This window comes from Puma concolor, chromosome B2 (assembly GCF_028749965.1).
Source record: "Puma concolor isolate L17-30 chromosome B2, mPumCon1.1.hap2, whole genome shotgun sequence".
In the NCBI taxonomy this organism is placed as follows: domain Eukaryota; kingdom Metazoa; phylum Chordata; class Mammalia; order Carnivora; family Felidae; genus Puma; species Puma concolor.
In genome coordinates this window covers 118,346,840-118,368,439 of record NC_141671.1, presented here as the reverse complement: position 1 = coordinate 118,368,439, position 21,600 = coordinate 118,346,840, and the positions used below count along the sequence as shown (strand labels likewise).

General features: G+C 37.8%; 1 protein-coding gene across 5 annotated transcripts in view; it reads right to left on the bottom strand.

Annotated features, from left to right (window-relative positions):
• Positions 1 to 21,600, bottom strand: part of LAMA2 (laminin subunit alpha 2) — a 622,089-nt gene that overhangs the window by 453,559 nt on the left and 146,930 nt on the right. For all 5 annotated transcript variants that reach the window (XM_086707799.1, XM_086707800.1, XM_086707801.1 and 2 more), the window contains exons 2-3: positions 21,111 to 21,281; positions 11,675 to 11,787 (exon numbers count right to left, since the gene is read on the bottom strand). In XM_086707799.1, the coding sequence (XP_086563925.1) occupies positions 11,675 to 11,787; positions 21,111 to 21,281 (284 nt within the window). The remainder of the gene's footprint in view (positions 1 to 11,674; positions 11,788 to 21,110; positions 21,282 to 21,600) is intronic.

Sequence of the window (21,600 nt, the reverse complement as noted above, 5' to 3'; positions counted from 1 at the left end):
CTGTGGTAAATTCCTGAACATCAGAGTCAAAGAAATAAAATCTTCAAAGGAGACAAAGGAAAAAGTCACCTTTCCTTCAAAGGAGAAGCAAAAATAAAAAAAAAAAAAATTAACTGACTTCTCAGAAAAAATTATGAAAGCCAGGCAATAATGGAATGAAATCTTTAAAGTGCTAGAAGAAAATAACTTAAACAAAATGTTATTCCTAATTAAGAATATGAATCAAAAATAAAGGAAAAATAGAGGCTTTCAGGAAAAAAAAAATTGAGAGAATTTGTCACCAAGAAACTCTTCCATTAAACAAAAAATAGGGGTGGCTGGGTTGCTCAGTCAGTTAAGCATCCAACTTCATTTCAGGTCATGATCTCACTGCTCATGAGTTTGAGCCCCATGTCAGGCTCTGTGTTGACAGCTTGGAACCTGGAGTCTACTTCAGATTCTGTGTCTCCTTTTCTCCCTGCCTCTCATCCTCTCTCTTTCTCTCTCTCAAAAAGAAATAAAAATTTAAAAAAATTACAAAAAAAGCAAGAGAGAAATGACCTCAGAGGGAAGTACACAAAGAATAAACAGAGAAACAGAAAAACATGTTCAAAATTAAATGAATACTGTTTATGACAGTAACATTTACTTCTTGTGGAGCTTAATATACACATGGAATTAACACATCAAGACAAAATCTGACTGGGTAAGGGATGGGGTGAGTGGACAATATGGTGGTGAAGTGTTTTAAGGTCTTGCCTGGCTGGGAAGTGATAAACATACAAATTTATAGCAAGTTCTGAGAAAGCAAAGATGAGTCCTATAATATTTATGGTAATTAGTAATAAAGACTGCACAGAACACAAGTTAATGAAAGGAGAAATCAAATGATTAAATGGGGAAAATATTTACTATCAAAAAAAAAAAAGAAGGCAGAAAAAAATTACAAAAGACAAATAGAAAACAAAGGGAATGTGGCACTTTGAACCCAAATATCAGTTGTAATATTAAATGTAAATTAAACATCCAATTTAAAGACAAAGATTGTTTAACTGGTTAAATTCAATTCAACTACATACTGCTCACAAAAGGTACTCCTTATATATAAGGACACCAAGAGGAATGGAAAATACTGTATCATGCAACACTAACAAAATGGAAGCTAGTGAAGCTACAAAAGTAAACCTTAAGGACGGAATTATTGCTAGCAAAAGTATGCAAAGAAGATTAATACAGCTCCAATCTCAAGTTTGTATGCCCCTAACAAAATAGTCTCAATATATATTCACAAAGACATACATAACTCACTGATGTATTTAAAACACTGCAGCCAACAAATACAGAATCCACATTCTTCCGGAGTGTTCAAATGCTACTGACCATTTGCTAGATGAAAACAAGGCTCAAAAACCTGAGTCTCAAAGAATTGAAAACATGAATGACCATGGTAAAATTAAGTGAGAAAAAAACAGAAACAAAAAGATGAGAAAAACATTCACTAGTTGGGAAATGAAGCACTTAACTTCTAAGTAACTCATAAGTCACAAAAGAAATTACGAGGGACGTTGAAAATATTTTTAAGTTTTTTTTGGTTTATTTATTTTGAGAGAGAGAGTGCAAGTAGGGGGCGAGGGGGAGCAGAGAGACAGGGAGAGAGAGAATCCCAAGTAGGCTCCACACTGTCAGCGCAGAGCCCAACATGGGGCACGAACTCACGAACCATGAGATCATGACCTGAGCCAAAATCAAGAGTCAGATGCTTACCCACCTGAGCCACTCAGGTGCTCCAGAGATATTTTTCAATAAATAATAATGAAAAATGCAACATAATCTTATATAACTAAAATCATGTATGGGGAAAATATGTACCCTTAAAAAATATGTGTGAAAAAAAGAAAGGCTAAAATACTGATAATTTAGGAACGTATTCAAGAAGATAAAAAAAAGTCATCTAAAATCTAAAATAATTAAAAGTTAAAAAAAAGACACATAAAAGCGGAATCCAATGCAATATTCAATGCAATATTTAATCTAATAGAGAAAATCAGCCAAGTCAAAAATCAATGATATGAAAAGACTAACAAAATTATAAAAACCTATTAAAGCTGTTGAGGACAAAAAAGTTTGCAAAACAATGTTGGAATGAAAAAAAAGAGCATCACTACAAATCATTTATACATTGAAAAGGTAATAACAGTATATCATTCACAACTTTGTGCCAATACATTTGAAAATACAGGGAAAATGGATGAATTCACTAAAAAGCTCAACTCAACAGAGAAAATAAGAAAAACTCTGAAGAGGCTTACATTTCTTATAGCTATTGATCTGTACCTAAAATCCTATCCACAGAGAAAACTTCTAGGGTTAAATGGCTTCACTGCTGAATGGAAATTAGAACACTGGTTATCTTTAAGGGAAGAGGGGAGAGAAAGATTTAGAGAAAGCACGAGGGTAGTTTCTAAGATGCTGATCATCTTAATCTAGGTGGTACTTAGGTAGGTTCACTTTGTGAAAATTCACCAAGCTTTTGACTTATGATTTATCTTTTTTTTTTTTTTTTTTTTTTTGTATACATGCTTTGCTTTGATAAACCCATTAGACAGGTAAAGATACGGAAAATAAGTGTTTTTAAAAGACATTGTTGGGCGCCTGAGTGTCTCAGTCGGTTAAACGTCCGACTTCAGCTCAGGTCACCATCTCACAGTTTGTGAGTTCGAGCCCCGCGTCGGGCTCTGTGCTGACAGCTCAGAGCCTGGAGCCTGCTTCAGATTCTGTGTCTCCCTCTCTCTCTGTCCCTCCCCCACTCATGCTCTGCCTCTCTCTGTCTCAGAAATAAATAAACATTAAAAAAATTAAAAATAAAATAAATAAAAGACATTGTCAGACTAGATAAAATGTCAAAATTCATCGCTATGCCGTTTATAAGAAACCAGGTATAAAATGGAAGGTGGCAGCTAGATGGAAATTAATGAAAAGATTTTTGAAAATCTCATAAATGATAACAAAATGAAGCTGATATAAGTAAAATAATACCAGGCAAGAAAAGTTTTAAAGAGCATACTAGTAATGAATAGGATTACTTCCTAATGATTAAAAATTTAAGTAGCCGAGGGGCGCCTGGGTGGCGCAGTCGGTTAAGCGACCGACTTCAGCCAGGTCATGATCTCGCGGTCCGTGAGTTCGAGCCCCGCGTCGGGCTCTGGGCTGATGGCTCAGAGCCTGGAGCCTGTTTCCGATTCTGTGTCTCCCTCTGTCTCTGCCCCTCCCCCATTCATGCTCTGACTCTCTCTGTCCCAAAAATAAATAAACGTTGAAAAAAAAAAATTTAAGTAGCCGAGAGGATATAATCACAAAAAAAAATAGTACAGATGGTGTTATAAAAGAGTTTCAATGTAAAAGTGACACTTTTTAGACTTTCTCTATATAAATATTAATTTTCATAAGTTACCGTCTATTAAGTACAACAATTTTCTTAAGTTATATGCCAAGTGAAACTTGTAAATATTACTTAAATATCTCAGTAATTAAACTGTTTTTGAACTTAACCTAGCTTTGGCTTTGCTTTTTTACAGCATCGCCATTGTTCTCTGCTCAGCATTACTTTCAGTAGAAGGCCAGGAACTAATTTTTACTGAGTGTCAAGTAATGTGCAGTAGTGTGCAAGGCAATTTGCCTACCTTACATCACTTTATCCTTATAACGATGGTCTTCAGAAAGAAGTGATACTATTATCTCCATTCTCTATGTGACCAAATCGAGGGGTGTAAAAATGGGACAATTTACCAAAGACAAATGAACTGATAAGTGACAGGTCAGGAACTGGAGCTCAGGCACAAGGTTATTTACTCCTTTCTTTTTAGCCTCCTTCTCATCCTTTTTGCCAGTATTTTAGAGACTCGGGGTCATAATGAGAACATGTATTATCTACGAACTAAAACACACGTTATCGTATGACTTAAATACGTAGTCAGCCTCTAAAGAAATAGATGTGCATGTAATCTATAGATACAATCATAGACATGATATATGTAACATATAGGATATGTTATAAAACTTAGACTCCAAGAACAAAATGGGAGAAGACACAATATACACCAGCATGATGAAATGCAGTTGTGTTTTATGTGTGGAAGTCGTCAGACAGCTGTGAAAACTGCCCACGTTCGGTCTATTTTAGGCAGTTCTGTTCAGACTTTCCATAACAGAATTAGTACGATTTTAAAATTTTAACAGATCCTTTCCCACAGATTTTTAACAGATCTCTTCCTTATGTATTATTCTGTTTTTAAATAAACAATTCTCTAATTTATTCTCTGGTTTCAAGAATCATTTTCCAGGCAGTCATCTTGAGACCACCTGAAATACGATCTGTATCTCCAAACATTCCCATTATCATGATGCTGCAATAATTTATCAGCATTTTATATCAAAATACATACATCCTGTGTCTATACTCTCATTTACGTAGCATCATGGTAGGCTTTCCTCCCCTTTTACATCTACTTTTCCTTTTTCACTAAGAAATAATAAAATATAAACTCAAAAAATTACAGCCTTGGGGCGCCTGGGTGGCTCAGTCGGTTAAGTGACCAACTTAGGCTTGGGTCGTGGTCTCACAGTCGTGAGTTTGAGCCCCGCGTTGGGCTCTCTGCTGTCAGTGTGGAGCCCGCTTCTGATCCTCTCCCTCTCTCTGCCCCTCCCCTGCTCATGCTCTCTCTGTCTCTTAAAAATAAACATTTAAAAAAATATATATGTATATATTTTAAAAATTACAGTCTTACTTACTTCTCTGTGACAAAAGAAGAGTTAAATGAATTAACACCTGCTTTTCCTAAAAGCTACAAACATGGTAAAGTCATATAGGGTGACAAATATGACTGAGGTTTAGAATATGTTTGGAAAGAGGATTAGTGAATAAATTTACTTTGTGTTATTCAGCCCGAGACTTAAAGAAAAAGTCACAAATTTTAAAACGTACAGCATATTTTATTATAACATCACAATGAGATTACTTCATCTTTTGTTTAATTCTCAACTTTATTAAGATGCTTACCTCACGGATTAATGTTTTGCACTGTTCATTCATTTAATCATTTATTCATTCAGCATAAATTTATTGAGTGCTTCATATGCTGGTCACTAGTCTAAGTGCTTAGAATGTGGTGATTAAAAAAAAAAAAAAAACACAGAGGCACCTGGGTGGCTCAGTATGTTAAGTATCTGATTTTGACTTGGGTCATGATCTTGCAGTCTGTGAATTTAAGCCCTGTGTCAGGCTTTGTGCTGATAGTTCGGAGCCTAGAGCCTGCTTTGTATTCTCTGTGTCTCCCTTCCCTTCCCCTACTTCCTCTCCCCCTCTCTCTCTCTCACTCTCTCTCACACACACACAAATAAAATAAACATTAAAAAAAAGAAAAATATCTCAACTCCCATGAAAATTGCATTTCGAACAATGAGGTAAAAGCGACATTCAACATAAATAGTAAAATATGCATAGTAAGCGAGGTTGCAATATATTTTATGGAGAAAATATATTGGGAAGTGGGTTAGGAAGTAGAGAGGAGTTTGTAATTTTAAATAGGATTATCAGAGATGTTCTCTCTAAGAAGGTGGCGTTTGAATAAAAGCCCAGAGGAAGAGAGGAAAGAGCTTAAATGTAAATTGGGGGGAAATGATTCCAAACAGAGAAGAGTAAGTGCAAAGGTCCTGAGGCAGGACCTTTAAGACCTGAAGAGGACACCAGAAGGGCAAATGAACAGGGAGATGAGTCCAGAAATGAAATGGGGTGAAAAAAAGATCCTGTAAATCCTCCTGGGTCATTGTGCTTTTCCCACTGGGTGAGATGGAAGGCCATTAGGGAGCTTTATTGGAAAGAGTGATATAATCTGATTTTGTACTAATAGGATCCATGTGACTGCAATGTTGAATGTAGACCTGAGACAATTAGAACTAATGTTCCACACAATGTAGACACTAAAGCTGGTTGTCACCTTCATTAATGATTAAGAGGTCAGCATAAATTCACTTAGAGGAAGAATATATTTCCTAATTAACCATAGATTCATTCGATTTATGACATTCAATCAATGATCTTAAAAGAACAACAACAACAACAACAAAAACTAAGGCAAGAACAGTGATTGTAATCATATTCTGCTATACTAAACAAGATGTATCCATGTAGGACATCTTGAATGTGTAGATCATAATTTCCTCTATTGATGGTTTTGTATTCATCAATTTAGTAGTGGCCCAAATACTACCAGGAAAAAATTCAGTGATTTGAAGAGCAGCCATGGGCTATTCTTTCATCAAATCTCCTGAGTTCTTGCTAAATGCCAAGCTCCACAATGGGATAAATGGAAACCTCTGTCTTCAAGGACTCAAAATAGAGTGGGACTATTGGGAAATAAACATCTGATGACCACACCATGGGCTAATAATGCCTTTGTAGAGATCTGTCTCCAGGAGAAAACCCTTACATCGAATAGACTGTATTGAACAGAAGCATATTCAGCAACGCTATTTAAATCTTGTATGGCATGGGGCACCTGGGTGGCTCAGTCGGTTAAGCATCCGACTTCAGCTCAGGTCACGATCTCGCAGTCCGTGAGATCGAGCCCTGCGTCGGGCTCTGGGCTGATGGCTCAGAGCCTGGAGCCTGCTTCCGATTCTGTGTCTCCCTCTCTCTCTGCCCCTCCCCCGTTCATGCTCTGTCTCTCTCTGTCCCAAAAATAAGTAAACGTTTAAAAAATAAATAAATAAATAAATCTTGTATGGCTTTTTAATATATTACATGTGTATGTCTCTTTTGCTTAGATAATGAGATATTAATTAAATGTATATCATTTATACTCCAACCAACCTCTTGAATGCTTATAAATTCTCTCTCTCTCTCTTTTCATTCTTTAATAGGTGGAGCTAATGTTCTCTAAGCTATAGGACAATGGATTTGTTAACAGCAATGAGTAAGAGGAGTGTGAGAAAAGAATATGCAATGAAAGGATAACAATCTTCCTTTGAGATTGAAAATTTGACCATCCTTATTATGTTTAAACAAGAAAATACTGAATATATGAAAAAATTGAACATACTGAAATATTTTAATGTATTTCACACTTTATTATTACAAAAATGTTCAATCATTTCACCAACAGTTTAAAGATATAGGAAAAATGTTTCCATGCTACTCACATAGATTTTAAAACCATAGTATTTGCACAGTAATGCTAATTCAACCTCCTTCCAAACCTCATTTAACACTGTTAACCTAACTCACTAAATATGTCTCTGTAAGGTCAATGAATAAAATATTTAGGTCAAGATCTCTGTAGCTTCAAGACTATCTTTCTTTACAAATGCATTTTTAGTTTTGGGGGATAGACCAGGAAGAGAAGTGAATTGTTTATCAAAATGAAGGAGATTCCTTCACATGTGTATAACTAATTTCATGGCATACCTGGATTATGCAGGAATGAAAATGACCTCACTTTATATTAACAAAGTCTATCAAAAAGCTGCCTGCCCGCCTATGTTTTATCTTACTTGCCTCCAGTTGGCTTTCTTCCTAAATAAATCAAAGAGAGAGAAAATGGCCAGATTTTTTTTAAGTCACAAAATGAGATCAGATATAACCCATATTATAGTAAAAATCTGGTTGGAAATCAGTTAAAAGGGACTATTTTGGATATCCTATTAACTTTTAAGTTCCCATTATTGTCTTTTAAATTGCTGTATATTTTTCTTTGTCATCATACTGGATTTTTGTATACACATTGTGCAGTTAAGTTTCTCTTCAAGTTTATGCTGATACCAGGACCTTATAATACCCAAAATTGCTATTTTGCTATTATCATCACTTCAGATTTCTTACCATGATATTTTAATATTTATTATGCTAATCTAGAAATTGGGGCACAGCATGATGAAGTCATTTGCTCAAGATATGCTGTGAGTAAATAACAGAATTGGGAAAAGTTAATAATTCCTCAGTAATAAAAATCTGAAAACAATCTATCAATAAAATAAGGAGCCACTCTCTTCTCAGTAAATTGCTTTGTTTTTCATACTTACCTAGAATGTTAAAGTGTAAAAAGGAATTTTCTGGTGTAATCTATAAAGATTTAATCAAGGAAATTCAATGGTGGCTGTTTATATTTAAAATAGTAATTTTATTAAAAGTATTTCACGGAGGAGCCAAGTATATATCAACGACAGGAAATAAAACTGGCACTGGCTGAAATTCCTACATCTCAAAATAAAAAGGAGAGCTAAGGAATGGCCAAAGCTCTTGCTGAATCAATGACAAACAAACACTTAGTGATATTTACCTATTCATTATAAAACTGCTGTCCTTGGTTCCCAGTAGGATAATAGCTCATATTATGCTGAATAACCTATTAATCCTTCATGATGTAGGTTTAAAAAAAGACAGAAGTTATGCTATGTTAGAGGCATACTAAAATGTACTAGAAAATGAGAGATCTAGTCTCTCGTTTTACAATAAGACAGATGGTTGTATTCTCCCATAGAAGCCAGGAGATCATAGTGTGGTACTTCTAGAATCCAAGCAATAAACGAAGCTCTTAAAATTAAAAACCAAAATTTCTCACGAGCAACCTAAGCTAGCCTTCAGATCCCAGTTTAGGAAATACTGGTCTGGATTCAGACTACCGAGCTTGAAATCCTAGCCTTGTCCATAATTAGCTTTGTAAAGAAGGCCAAGTCACTTGACTTTTCGAAGTCTCAGTGTTATTGTTTTTTTTTTTTTTTTTTACATAAGGATAATAATTCCAGCTGCTCTTTTAAGATTTTTGTGAGAAGTAAATAAATACTAAGGATGTCCACATTGTCTCTGTTGCCAATGCATTGAAACATGCCTGCCTGCAGCTTTGTTCCTTAGCTAAACAAGTTCCAGGAATGTGTTACAAGTTACAGGAATTTGTTACTCCAAGCCTAAGACCAAAGGAGAGGGCTAAAGCCCCTTCTTGCCTGAGGAATTCCATCATAAAAACAGATTACAAAACCTACTTAACTTTTTACGTCACTAAAACACTAGCTAAGTTAAAACCTTGAGTCAAATAGAAATAAAGATTTATTTCATTTTTTCGGGGCGCCTGGGTGGCGCAGTCGGTTAAGCGTCCGACTTCAGCCAGGTCACGATCTCGCGGTCAGTGAGTTCGAGCCCCGCGTCGGGCTCTGGGCTGATGGCTCAGAGCCTGGAGCCTGTTTCCGATTCTGTGTCTCCCTCTCTCTCTGCCCCTCCCCCATTCATGCTCTGTCTCTCTCTGTCCCAAAAATGAATAAACGTTGGAAAAAAAAAAATTTTAAAAAAAAAAGAAAACTTTAAAAAAAAGATTTATTTCATTTTACAAATTGTACTGCCCTTCTCTTGAACATACAGTAGGTTGATTTGCAGGAAGTAGGAGGGGGTTAAAATAAGTAAGGACATGGGTGGGTGCCCTCCTGTAATATAGGGGCCCATGTACGGCTTCCACTAGGCGTACTCCAGACTTTGGAGTTAGGTAGACCTGTCTTATAAATAGAATTTTATAACTTGTTATGAAGACTCAACTATAAAAGGTGTCTTGGAGTATTCACTCAATTTTAAGGCTATTAAACTAAACAGGAAAACAAATCCACATAAGTCTTAAGATATCATGCGGGAATAGATGAGTGGCGATACAAAGCAAACCTAGGAAAAAAGAAATGTCTTCATTGAGAAATGGGCTTTCAGGTGCACTCTGACCTGTCGAATTAATAATGATAGGAATGTTGGATAGAAATGATTTAATAAAAACTTGTAATGGTACCATCCAGTTTTAAACTGGAAGGGAAAAATGCTGCTATGCTTATTAAATATATACTATTATGGTTGAGAGCAAAGAGTAATATAAGTGATTTATGTAAATTATATTAAGAGTAGACTGCCTGGGTGGCTCAGATGGTTAAGTGTCCCACTTCAGCACAGGTCATGATCTCATGGTCCATGAGTTTGAGCCCTGAGTGAGGCTCTGTGCTGAAAGCTTAGAGCCTGGAGCCTGCTTTGAATTGTGTGTCTCCCTCTCTCCCTGCCCCTCTCCCGCTCGCATTCTGTCCCTTTGCCTCTCAAAAATAAATAACATTAAAAAAAAAAAAAAGAGTTGACTCTGAAGTTGCCCCATGTGCAAACTGAAGAATAAGCAGAGAGTAAACTAGAGAAATTAGCCATCACTATTTATTAACTCCCTATCCCTGACAATGACTCGAGGTAACAGCAAAATCACTTCTGATTGGGAAGGCCAACTTTCAAACACCACATGAAGAGAGAGAACCACGGTGACTGATAAAGAACTAAGCTGTCTTTATCAGAAGAGGGATGAAGTCCACTTTGAAGGTGGGATCCTCAGGGGATTCACGCACCAGAGATCATTGACCTAAAGCATGATTGATCAGTGTGATAGTTTGCCCTGCCATTCCTTGATGGTGCTTGGAGACTTACTGGGAAATACCATTAACTCAAGGCTGACATTCAGCTGTTAGTATGGGTGGATATAAATCCATGCCACCTGGTGATTTAGTTGCAGCCCTGAGCCCTTGCTGTCACCCAGGTGCTTAGGTCCTGAATTGTCCCAGATGGGTAAAAAGAAGATCTCCTGTGAGACCCACCAGCCAGCAATTTGCAGTTCCCCAATGTGTATACCCTGACCAAAAATGGGCCCAAGCTCTGAACAGAGGAGGTTGTACTCCTGTTGATGACACACAGCATCCATATGTGAAATGGCTGGTATCTATCTGGTCCTCTGAGAATGTGACCAATCCCCATTGGCTGGTGCTTCCCTCCACCATGACAACCTGTGTTAATATGACCTCTACAGTGTATATATAGTATCTGTCACTAACTATCTTGGTCATTCTGCCTTCACTAACCCCAAAATGCTTTGCTTCTCTGTCCCTACTGGGCCCAGGAGGAATGGCTGAGAGCCTTTCCCTCACAGATTACAGGGAATCAGAAAGAGGTTGAGTTACAGAAGCAACCTATGTAAAATGCCCCCAGTCTCAGGCTTCAGTCAATTAAATTAGTTTTTATATTTGGAATAACAGCAAAATATGGAAACACTTTACCAGATCCCATCCTATCTGCAAGCCTAAATAATTTGGGGTGATGGTGGTCCTTGAGTAATAACTTCAGCCTGACCTGAATATTGTGAACGAAAAGAAGAAAGAAATTAAGTGTAGAAGGCACCCGGGCCTCTGCCACACAAACTTGAACAACTTGAATGTCAATTTTGTACAACTACAAGGCTTGTTACCTCATTTAGTGGCCCAAGTTTAATTTAAGAATCAACTGTCACAGCTTGTTCAACTCTCAGTAATGAGAGGCAATTTACTCAAGAGCCCTGTTATCCAAGAACCTTTCAGTGAACACACCATGATCAGAACGAGAGAGCTGTAGTATTTTAAAAGTTAAAAAATGGCACTATTATATTTTCTTTACGTAAAACGTGCTTGATCTATATTTTCATCATTAAACTCTCATTAGTCAAAACAGAGTCAGCTGCTAATTCAGTTCTAAACTCTTCATGTGAATTCATTTTCATTGTGCTTTAGAAATAAATGCAAAATTCGCCCAAGAACTACTAACTAAATAGTAAATCAAAAATACAATTTTAAAAGTAGAAATTGGTAAATAAATAAAAAAGAGGGACTATACCTGCTGTAAATCCAGTGTAATCGTCACATAATGGTATTCAATTCCATTCTTAATACTGGGACTCTGCCACCAAGTGTTCTTTCCATCAATAGCATTTGTAATCGGGTGTCTCTCTATTGAATCAGCAGCAGGCGAAAGGACAAAAAAAGAACATATAATGAGTTGATCGCTGTTTCTTTAAAGAAAAAAAGTAAAACTAAGTTGAAGCCATCATCATGTGAATATCAAACGGCAAAATAATACAAAGAGATCAATTCATATCTTCAAGAGAATTTATTTAATGCCAGCTTTTTCAGACCACTCTATGGCATATGAAATGCTTAAATACTTAGGCTATAAGAGAAGCTGTTCAATACTCTGGCCATCAATTAAAATAGGCAACTTTGAAGATTACTACAGAAATTAAGTGTGAAGAAATAATATTGAAATCTGATGAACACATCAGTCCTTCCAAGATGCAAAAATTAATGTCTGAGGCAGCTCTTGTATGCCATCCACACTGTGGGAAAAAAACCCATAAAATTCTGAATTGTGGTTGAAGGGTACTTGAAGATTTGCCCTTTTGACATGTTCATTATTACCAAGACTTGGGCAGCCCAATATGTTACCTGGGATTTTTTTTTTTTAAGTTTATTTTTGAGAGAGACAGAGACGGTATGAGTGAGGGAGGAGCAAAGAGAGGGAGAGAGAGAATCCCAAGTAGGCTTTGCACCATCAACGCAGAGCCCAATGCAGTGCTTAAACCCATGAACCGGGAGATCATCACCTGAGCTGAAACTGAGAGTCAGATGCTTAATTGACTGTACCATCCTGGTGCCAGTTACCTGGGCTTCATACAAAATGCTGTCAGATCCATCCTATGAGGCTTTTCATGGTCAGTCCTTAACTTGCCAACTTTCAACCAGTATTTACAAATATAATGAGGGGCAGGGTGCCTGGGTGGCTCAGTCAGTTGAATGTCAGACTTTGGATCAGGTCGTGATCTCATGGTTGGGTTTGTGGAGTTTGAGCACTTGCTGCTGTCAGTGCAGAGCCTGCTTTGGATCCTCTGTCTGCCTTTCTCTCTGCCCCTCCCCTGCTCGCGCTCTCTCTCAAAAATAAATAAAGTTAAAAAATAAAAATAAAAAATAAAAATATAATGAAAGATACTCCAAACATCTCATTTAGCATTGTCCATCCCCATCATCACTAACTCAGTGGAGGAGTCTGCAAGCAGGGAGACAACAGCACACAAAACTCTCTCCTACCAACAAAACATGGATCTTCCCTCTCCTTTACTACCTATAGGTGAGAACAGAACCTACTGTTCTGTACTGGAGGGGCTCCTGGGTAGCTCAGCTGGTTAAGCATCCGACTCTTGATTTCAGTTCAGACCATGATCTCTCAGTGGGTGAGTTCAAGCCCTGCATCAGGTTCTGTGCTGACTGCTCAGATCTTGTGTGGGATTCTCTCTCTCTCTCTCTCTCTCCTTCTTTCCCTCTCTCTCTGCCCTTCCCCCACTCCTGTTCTTTCTCTTTATCAAAATGAATAAATAAAATTTTAAAATAATTGTAAAATAAATAAAAGGAAGACTGGAGATAGACGATGGGAGGGGCGGACATTCACCCCAGCCCTCCCCACCCCTACTGTTCTTTCTCACCATTCCTTTCTCCTTACACCCCTCAAACCTCACATTTCTTCTCCAATTTAGCTCCATGCATCTCACAACAGCAGCCATTACCCCTGAGGTGCCAAAGCCCTCATTCTGTTTTGGTTCTTAGCCATTGGAAATCTGTTCTCGTTTCCAAGTAACACAAGTTCTGTTCTGTTCTCAGCAGACCCAGCTCATTCACAGGTGAGAATGGTAGGAGTGGAGGTGGATGGAGAGGTTCCTATTTCTTCTTTTCTTTTTTTTTTAATGTTTATTTTTGAGAGAGAGAGAGAGAGAGAGAGAGAGCGCGCGTGCGCGCAAATGGGGGAGGGGCAGAGAGAGAGGGAGACCCAGAATCCGAAGCAGGCTCCAGGCTCTGAGCTGTCAGCACAGAGCCCGATGCGGGGCTCGAACTCACAAATCTAGAGATCATGACATGAGCCGAAGTCGGACGCTTAACCAATTAACCCACCCAGGTGCCCCAAGAGGTTCCTATTTCTATTCCAAGGGCTGCACTAAGGGTACTTAACTTCCTAAATTCTCACTTGAAAGTCAGCTTATTTGCCCATAGAAATGTAAATAAACTGGAGGCTAGATTCCCTGCTACTCTTCTATACATCACGGATAACATATGCTTTGGAGCGTCAGTCTTGAGAACTTCTGAACGCTACTTCTCCGGGGAGATGTTTCAAATAAATAGCCTAAGAGTAACCTTTCAGATTAGAACACAATCTTTTTTGGTAAATGGAAGGAATACTTCAAATAATGAACAAACCCCATCACTACAAGGAGCAATCATGGACCTCCGTTTGCCTACAAGGTGTAGCATGTAGCCATGTACTCTAATGATAATGGTGATGAAAAAAGCATGAGATCTGGAATATGAAGGGGGGAGTATGAGGAGATAAATAGTCCACCTGTACTCCACCTGGCTCCACCATTTGGTATTCAACAATGGCAACTCACTTAAACCGTGTGCACAATTCTTGAACTAGGGTTAACAAAACTCCACTCACAGCAGTTGTTCCCAGATTAAGTTTCAGAAAAAAGTAAAGTAAAAAAAAAAAAGTGTATGAGAGGTTTGTGGAACTGATATAGGAGTTCTAGCTCTTTATTTATGTAAAACATAGGAACCTCCAGTCAACTTTTACTGTCATTTAATGTACCATCACTGTTATTTCATAAACTAATGAACATTTGAACCAGGCAAAGTTTTAAAGAACCATAATTTCAAAATGAAGAACCGTTCTTTAAAATGCACTCATTTTGTTTTCACAAAAAATTAGGAATTTCTCAGTTTCTCTTTTTTCCAGGGGCCAGTAAACATATCTTGGATGAGAACTCTAATCTTACAGGGTTACCAGAGGAACATTACAGCTATTAATAGTCTAACCATTATTATGCATATATATAAAATAAATTATACATCTGTTCAAAATGTATACTGTTCTGAATCTTAATTACAGGCAAATTGCATTTCGTAAAAAATGTGAAAGTCACAAAACAAAGCAAAATGAAGTCCTCAATGCAATAGGAATTTGATAATAACGTCAAGTCATCTTCAAAAGAAAAATTTTATTCAAAACTGAATATTCATTAAGTTTGCCATCTTTAGATTGTGAATATTTTTAGATTAATTTTGTCAAAGTAGCCTGCTATAACTTGTTTCATTAAAAACATAAAGGTTTATGTCCTTGACTTACTTATGGGAACATGAGAGCATAGGACAGAACAAAAATGTTCTATTTTTACTGATAAATGATTTAATTCAACTAAACAACTGGATGGACTTTGTTTTGTCTCAAGTCTTATCACATTAGCAGTCCACTGAGATGAGGCATCCTACCTCATTAATGAAAAGTAAAACTGCTGAACGTATTTAATAATTAGCACTGGTGAACTTGTTCTGTTGAAGCTATAGCAAAGGTGTCAGGTCTTCATAATGACAGCAAATACCATAAGCATAACTAAATATCAAACAAATGCCCTTGTGGTGTCAATGCGTGCTGAAATTGACACGTCAGGAATCAGACATAAATGAAATATTACTGGCATTGCTTCTGAAGGAAAATAAATATCACAACAAACATTCCCCAAACATCCTCTGGAATCTTCTTTACAGATTGTGGGTTTAATATGTGATAGAAAAACACACCCACAACCATATTTCCAAATCAAATTTGTGGCTCAGGTAATTCTGGGAGAAGCTGTCTAATTGGAAATTTTTATATCTGCCACCTCAGGTCAAATTGATATGAGAATTAGTCACGAAAATGAGGACTGGGAGATGAATCAACAATTAACCATAATCCCTATTATGAAAGTTTAATCATAATTAATTTGCAAATACTGATTAATTGTTGGCATACTTCCCTTATTTAGAATGAGATAGAAACTTATAACATCCTCAACAGGGATAGCTACACAAGTAAATCCAAGGGCTAACTGCATCAGAATACTGGCCAGGGAATCGCTGATGAAGTAAATCTTTCAAACTGCTAATTTATAATTGGAAAGCACAATCTAGTAACCAAGTTCAAGCTTCCTTTTCTTTGTATGGTGATTACGCACAGACCTGCCTGATGTGTTCTAGCAGTTCAATGCATTTGTAAAATTTTATCATCTGCTGCTCCAACTTTTCCTAAAATATATTCATATAGTTTATTGCTAGATTTTTATTCTTATGGGGTATGTCCTTTCCCTATCTCTAGTTCCAAAACAAGACTTTGAAATGTAATGAAGGTGGTAGCTTAAAATTAATCACACTAAGTAAATCCAGATTATGATAGGTTAAAAAACACTTCAGGCAGGGGCACCTGGGTGGCTCAGTTGGTTGAGCTTCTGAACCAACTTTAGCTCAGGTCATGATCTCAGGTCATGGTGAGTTTGAGCCCCGCATCAGGCTCTGTGCTGACAGCTCGGAGCCTGGAACCTGCTTCGCATTCTGGGTCTCCCCCTCTCTCTCTCTGCCCCTCCCCTGCTCACACTCTGTCTGTCTGTCTGTCTCTCTCTCTCAAAAATAAATATTAAAAAAAAGTCTTAAAAAAATACTTCAGGTAAATAAAAATGAGGAAATATAAGACATACTTCCTGTGTATCTTGCTTTACTAAAACAATCTGTCACTTCTGTCCCAATATAAACCTATGGGACAGGCTTGCTTAAACATGGACGTCTTCCATGGAGACATAAGAGACCCTGACTATATAACTCTGAAGGGGGAAATGACAGGATTGCTCCTGGACTCAGTTTAGCAAATGCACCTCATTCATTTTTCCAACCAAGAGTCTCCACTTGGAGCACCTGGGTCGCTTAGTCAGTTAGGTGTTCCACTCTTGATTTCAGCTCAGGTCATGATCTTGTGAGCTCGTGGGTTCAAGTCCTGCATCGGGCTCCATGCTGACAGTGCAGAGGCTGCTTGGGATTCTCTCCCTCTGCTTCTCCCCACTTATGGACTCTCTTTCTTGCTCAAGAATTAAATATTCATATATATAATTGATAATAAATAATTATATGATTATGTATTTAGTATTTATAATAAATAAATTATTTAATAATACATTTATTATTTATAATACATATTTATACTATTTTACATAATAAAATTATATATATATATATTTAATTTTAAAAAAGAGTCTCCCCTCAATTATTTTCCACGCCAAGCTTTCCATCTTCCTTCCTTCCTTCCTCTGTGAGTGTACACATTTCTTTGTTTTTCTCCTTTCCTGGAATACCTTTCCTTCTAATCTCAGGCAATTCAGCTTTTTAATTCTCAGCTGAATCTGACCGCCTCTTGGAACTTCCTCTCAATACTTCAGTTCCCACTAATGTTTTCCTTCTCAGAAATTCTACGTCACTTTTTATTTATTTATTTATTTTTTATTTAAAAAAAAATTTTTTTTAATGTTCATTTATTTCTGAGAGAGAGAGAGACAGACAGAGACAGAGAGAGAGAGAGAGACAGAGACAGAGAGAGAGACAGAGAGATAGAGCATGAGCAGGGGAGGAGCAGAGAGAAGGAAGACACAGAATCTGACGCAGGCCCCAGGCTCTGAGCTGTCAGCACAGACCCCAACGTGGGGCTCAAACCCACGAACTGTGAGATCATGACCTGAGCCGAAGCCGGACATTCAACCGACTGAGCCACCCAGGTACTCCTGCATCACTTTTTATTTTTTAAGTTTATTTATTTATTGAGGGAGAAAAAGAGAGCATGGGGCGGGGGGAGCGAGAAAGGGAGAGAGAGAGAGAGAGAGAGAGAGAGAGAGAGAGAGAGAGAGAGAGAATCCCAAGCAGGCTCTGCACTGTCAGCTCAGAGCTGGATGCAGGGTTCAGTCTCACCAACTGTGAGATCATGACCTGAGCTGAAATCAAGAGTCAGATGCTTAATGGACTGAGCCACCCAGGGGCCACTCTACATCATTTATAATATGTACCAGATAATAAGCCCTGAGTTTACTGTTTGGAATATTTGCTTAATTGCTTTCTATGTTCAAGCCTTATTTATCCTAACCTTGTACTTGTAGTCAGGAACTACACATATATGTATTTATATTTATATACATACATATATAAACACATATATGCATGTATACACACACACACACACACACACAACTTTATATACTTTACCTAACTCCCCCTCTGCCCAGTGCATCCTCTCCACCCCCTCCCCAACATTTCCATGCCTCTAGCCTTTCTCACATTCTTTATCAAATCATCAAGGCTACCAGTCTAAACCAATGGCAGTTTCTCCCCATCAGGCTTCATTTTCTTCCCTAACGAACCTAAAGCTCATAGTCCATCAATTCATTTATCTTCCAGACTTGACTTCAATTTTCTTGCCACCTTATTCTTCCATTCTACTTTCTCTGTAAAACTCCATGAGGATCAGCACAAACATTTGATTCTTCCATTCCACCCCATATAGAATTCTCACTTTATTCTCACTATGGCTCAGCAATTCTCCTCCTATTACCCAAAGGGGTTAATCAAAATTTTACTTCTTTCTTTAACAGAACACCCAGACACACGTATTAATAGGAAAATTAAGAGCATTAAATAAGAATTTCCTCCCAAATACTCCCTTCTATCTACCTCTACTCATCCTCCCTCTTTCTGATTTGATGAGTTAAAAGGATGCCTTCTTACCTGTGCTCAGTGACTCATCTGTTTTTACCTCTAGAGAACTACCACCCCCATTGTCACTTTATCCTCAAGTTTCCTGGCCTCTCCTTTCGACTGAAACTTGCTCAAATGCCCCATCTCTGAAAACCTTCAAAACACCACATCCATTCTCTTTCACACCAAGGATATTTGAGAGAACACCCCTATACTTCTTTCTTTCCTTTTTACCACTCACTAACTCTTGAATGTGGCTTTTGCCTCATCCATCCACTGACTGCTTTGACAAGTTTACCAATGGATGTCCATATTGTCAAAATCAAGGAAAATCTATTTTACACTTTCTTACTCAATATCTTGAAGTAGCTAACATTGTTGATTATTCATTCTTTGTGAAAATTCTTTCCTTCCTCACAAGCATGGTACCTGAATCTTCTGCCTTCCTTCCTTGGATTCTGTTTCTCTTTATTGCCTTCCTGGATTCCACTAAATCTACCTCCCTTAGCTTCTGATGCTTCCCGGGGCTTTGACCCAGGTCCTCTGCCCTTATTGTTCTAAAAAATAAGCCAACAGGTGAGATGTGTTCCATTACTCCTCACTCATACCTATATCATAATAGTCTGAATCACAGAAATAATCAGAGTCATTAAAGACATGGAAGATTCTGGTAGTTGCCATCTTAAGATTTTTTAAACATTCTGTGATACACAAGACCCACCAGTTTTAATCACAAAAGTTCCAATTCTCCAAACATAATGTTTTCAGCATCTCTAAATTATATAATAGAGAGGGGACCATGTATTCTACCCTTTAACTAGTTCCAATAAAGAACACACCAGGCCTTCCAACTTTATTTTGAGGTAAAAAAAAATGCAAATTGTGAGAGAAAACTTCTTTCATTTTATAGGTTTTTAGCTTAAAAAGAGAAGGAAACTAAGCAAATTTTAAAATGCCATAATTGTGAAGTTTTATCCCCATTAGAACTCACCTCTTTGACATTAAGTATTCACATTATTAACCTCCCCAACAGATTTGATAATTTCCCAACGTGTATCTCTAAATCAACCTCCATCTCTAGAATCCTCTCACACCATTCTCCCCTTCTCCATATAAATTCTTTACCCATTAAACCAAATTACTTATCATTATCTGAATGTATCACGCTGTTCCATAACTCCAAGACTTGTGTATGCTTTTTCTTTTATAATACTTTTCATCTTACTCTTCTTTCTGCAGTACATGAGTCACTTTCTCCCAGAAATAGTTAAATAGCCTCTCTCATGTACCCTTAACACTCAATTTACTTTTCTGCTTCCCCTATTCCCCCCTAAGTCGCTTAAGTCAGGAACTATGTATGAGTTACCATTATACTTCAGTACAATGCATTGCTAGCAGCAGGGGTTCATATGCTTGCCAAATAAATACATAAATGTATCTGTGACGTCAGTGTGGTTCATAGAAGCCAGCAAGAGGGCTTTGTATGACACCTGTCCTTAAAACTCCCCTCTTGTGGTGTTTAAGAACCTTCATAATCCACTTCCAGCCTCTGCACAAGACCCATCTCTACATTCTGCTTTTTGATGCTTTTAGTTCTAGCCATTCCAACTACTTGTAGTTCCCTGAGCAAGTAAGGTTTTCTATCCCATTCTGATCTTTCTGGCATTTCTTCGTCTCTTCTCACTCTCTCTACTTTACCTGCGTATTTAATACTTGTCCTTGAGTCTCAGCTTAGATGGCACTTCTGGCAAGCCTTCACTTGCACCAAGACTAATTTGTAACCCTCCTCTCTCTCCCTCAGACCCCTATGCTCATTCTTTACTTTGTACCTTTTGCCTATTTCTTCACTGGTTGCAGTGAGGGACCATACCTTATTCCTGTTGATCTTCACCAGAGTACCTGGCACGTAAGTGACCAACAAATGACTAAAGCCTGCACTAATAACCACATCCTCAGATGTGATTCTGGATGTAGTGAACCTAATGACTGCCACAGGTGTTCAGCTAGAAAACTCTTCTCAAGCACTATACCTGGTACACATAGAGAACTCCAGTAATGTTTGTCAGATGGTACAGAAGAGGTATAAAGAAGCACCCAATGGAAGAAAAGGTCTAGGAATTTGGGGACCACAAACCCTTTGACTTGAATGCAACTTCACCTCAAAGTCTCTCAACTACATGGGGTGCCTGGATGGCTCAGTCAGTTAAGCGACTGACTTCGGCTCAGGTTTGTGAGTTTGAGCCGCATGTCGGGCTCTGTGCTGACAGCTCAGAGCCCGGAGCCTGCTTCAGATTCTATGTCTCCCTCTCTCTCTCCCCCTCCCCTACTCACGCTCTGTTTCTCTCTCTCTCTCTCTCTCTCTCAAAAATGAATAAATGTTAAAAATTTAAAAAAAAAAGTCTCAACTACAGATCTTAGCCAGTGCCATGCAAACATGTGTTAAAATACATACGATATGGGGGCGCCTGGGTGGCTCAGTCAGTTAAGTGTCCGACTTCGGCTCAGGTCATGATCTCACGGTCTGTGAGTTCGATCCCCACGTCGGGCTCTGTGCTGACCGCTCAGAGCCTGGAGCCTGTTTCAGATTCTGTGTCTCCCTCTCTCTCTGATCCTCCCCTGTTCATGCTCTGTCTCTCTCTGTCTCAAAATAAATAAATGTTAAAAAATATTAAAAAAATACATACGATTTGGATTGCTGCTGTTTTGATTGCAGATTCGACATTGGGGGTTCCTCACAGGCTGTCCAGGGACATGCTCTACCAATTTGCAATACATTTCAGGTCCTTTTTCTCCACATGTTGCATTTGTGGTGATGAGAGCATTGGAAGCAAGATTCAGGACAGCAGGGAATAAACCTGAAAAAGAAGGACAAATGAAGATGTGTGGGCCAGAAGCAACATGGTATGATTTCGCTGCATTTTAAGATGAAATTAAGATATTTTTCAGAGCATTAAATTAATTGAAAATTAAATAATCAGTGATAATTGAATATCTGGTTTAATTAACTACTATACATAAATAGCATGTGTTCTCAAATGAACATTTCTTCTTCAGTCTTAAATATAAAATCTAAAGCTATCTTCTTAATGTTTAACCTGTAACATTTAATTAGGAAAAAAGCCCTGTCTCTAACACACTTAAAAAACAAAGACCTTCAGGGGTGCCTGGGTGGTT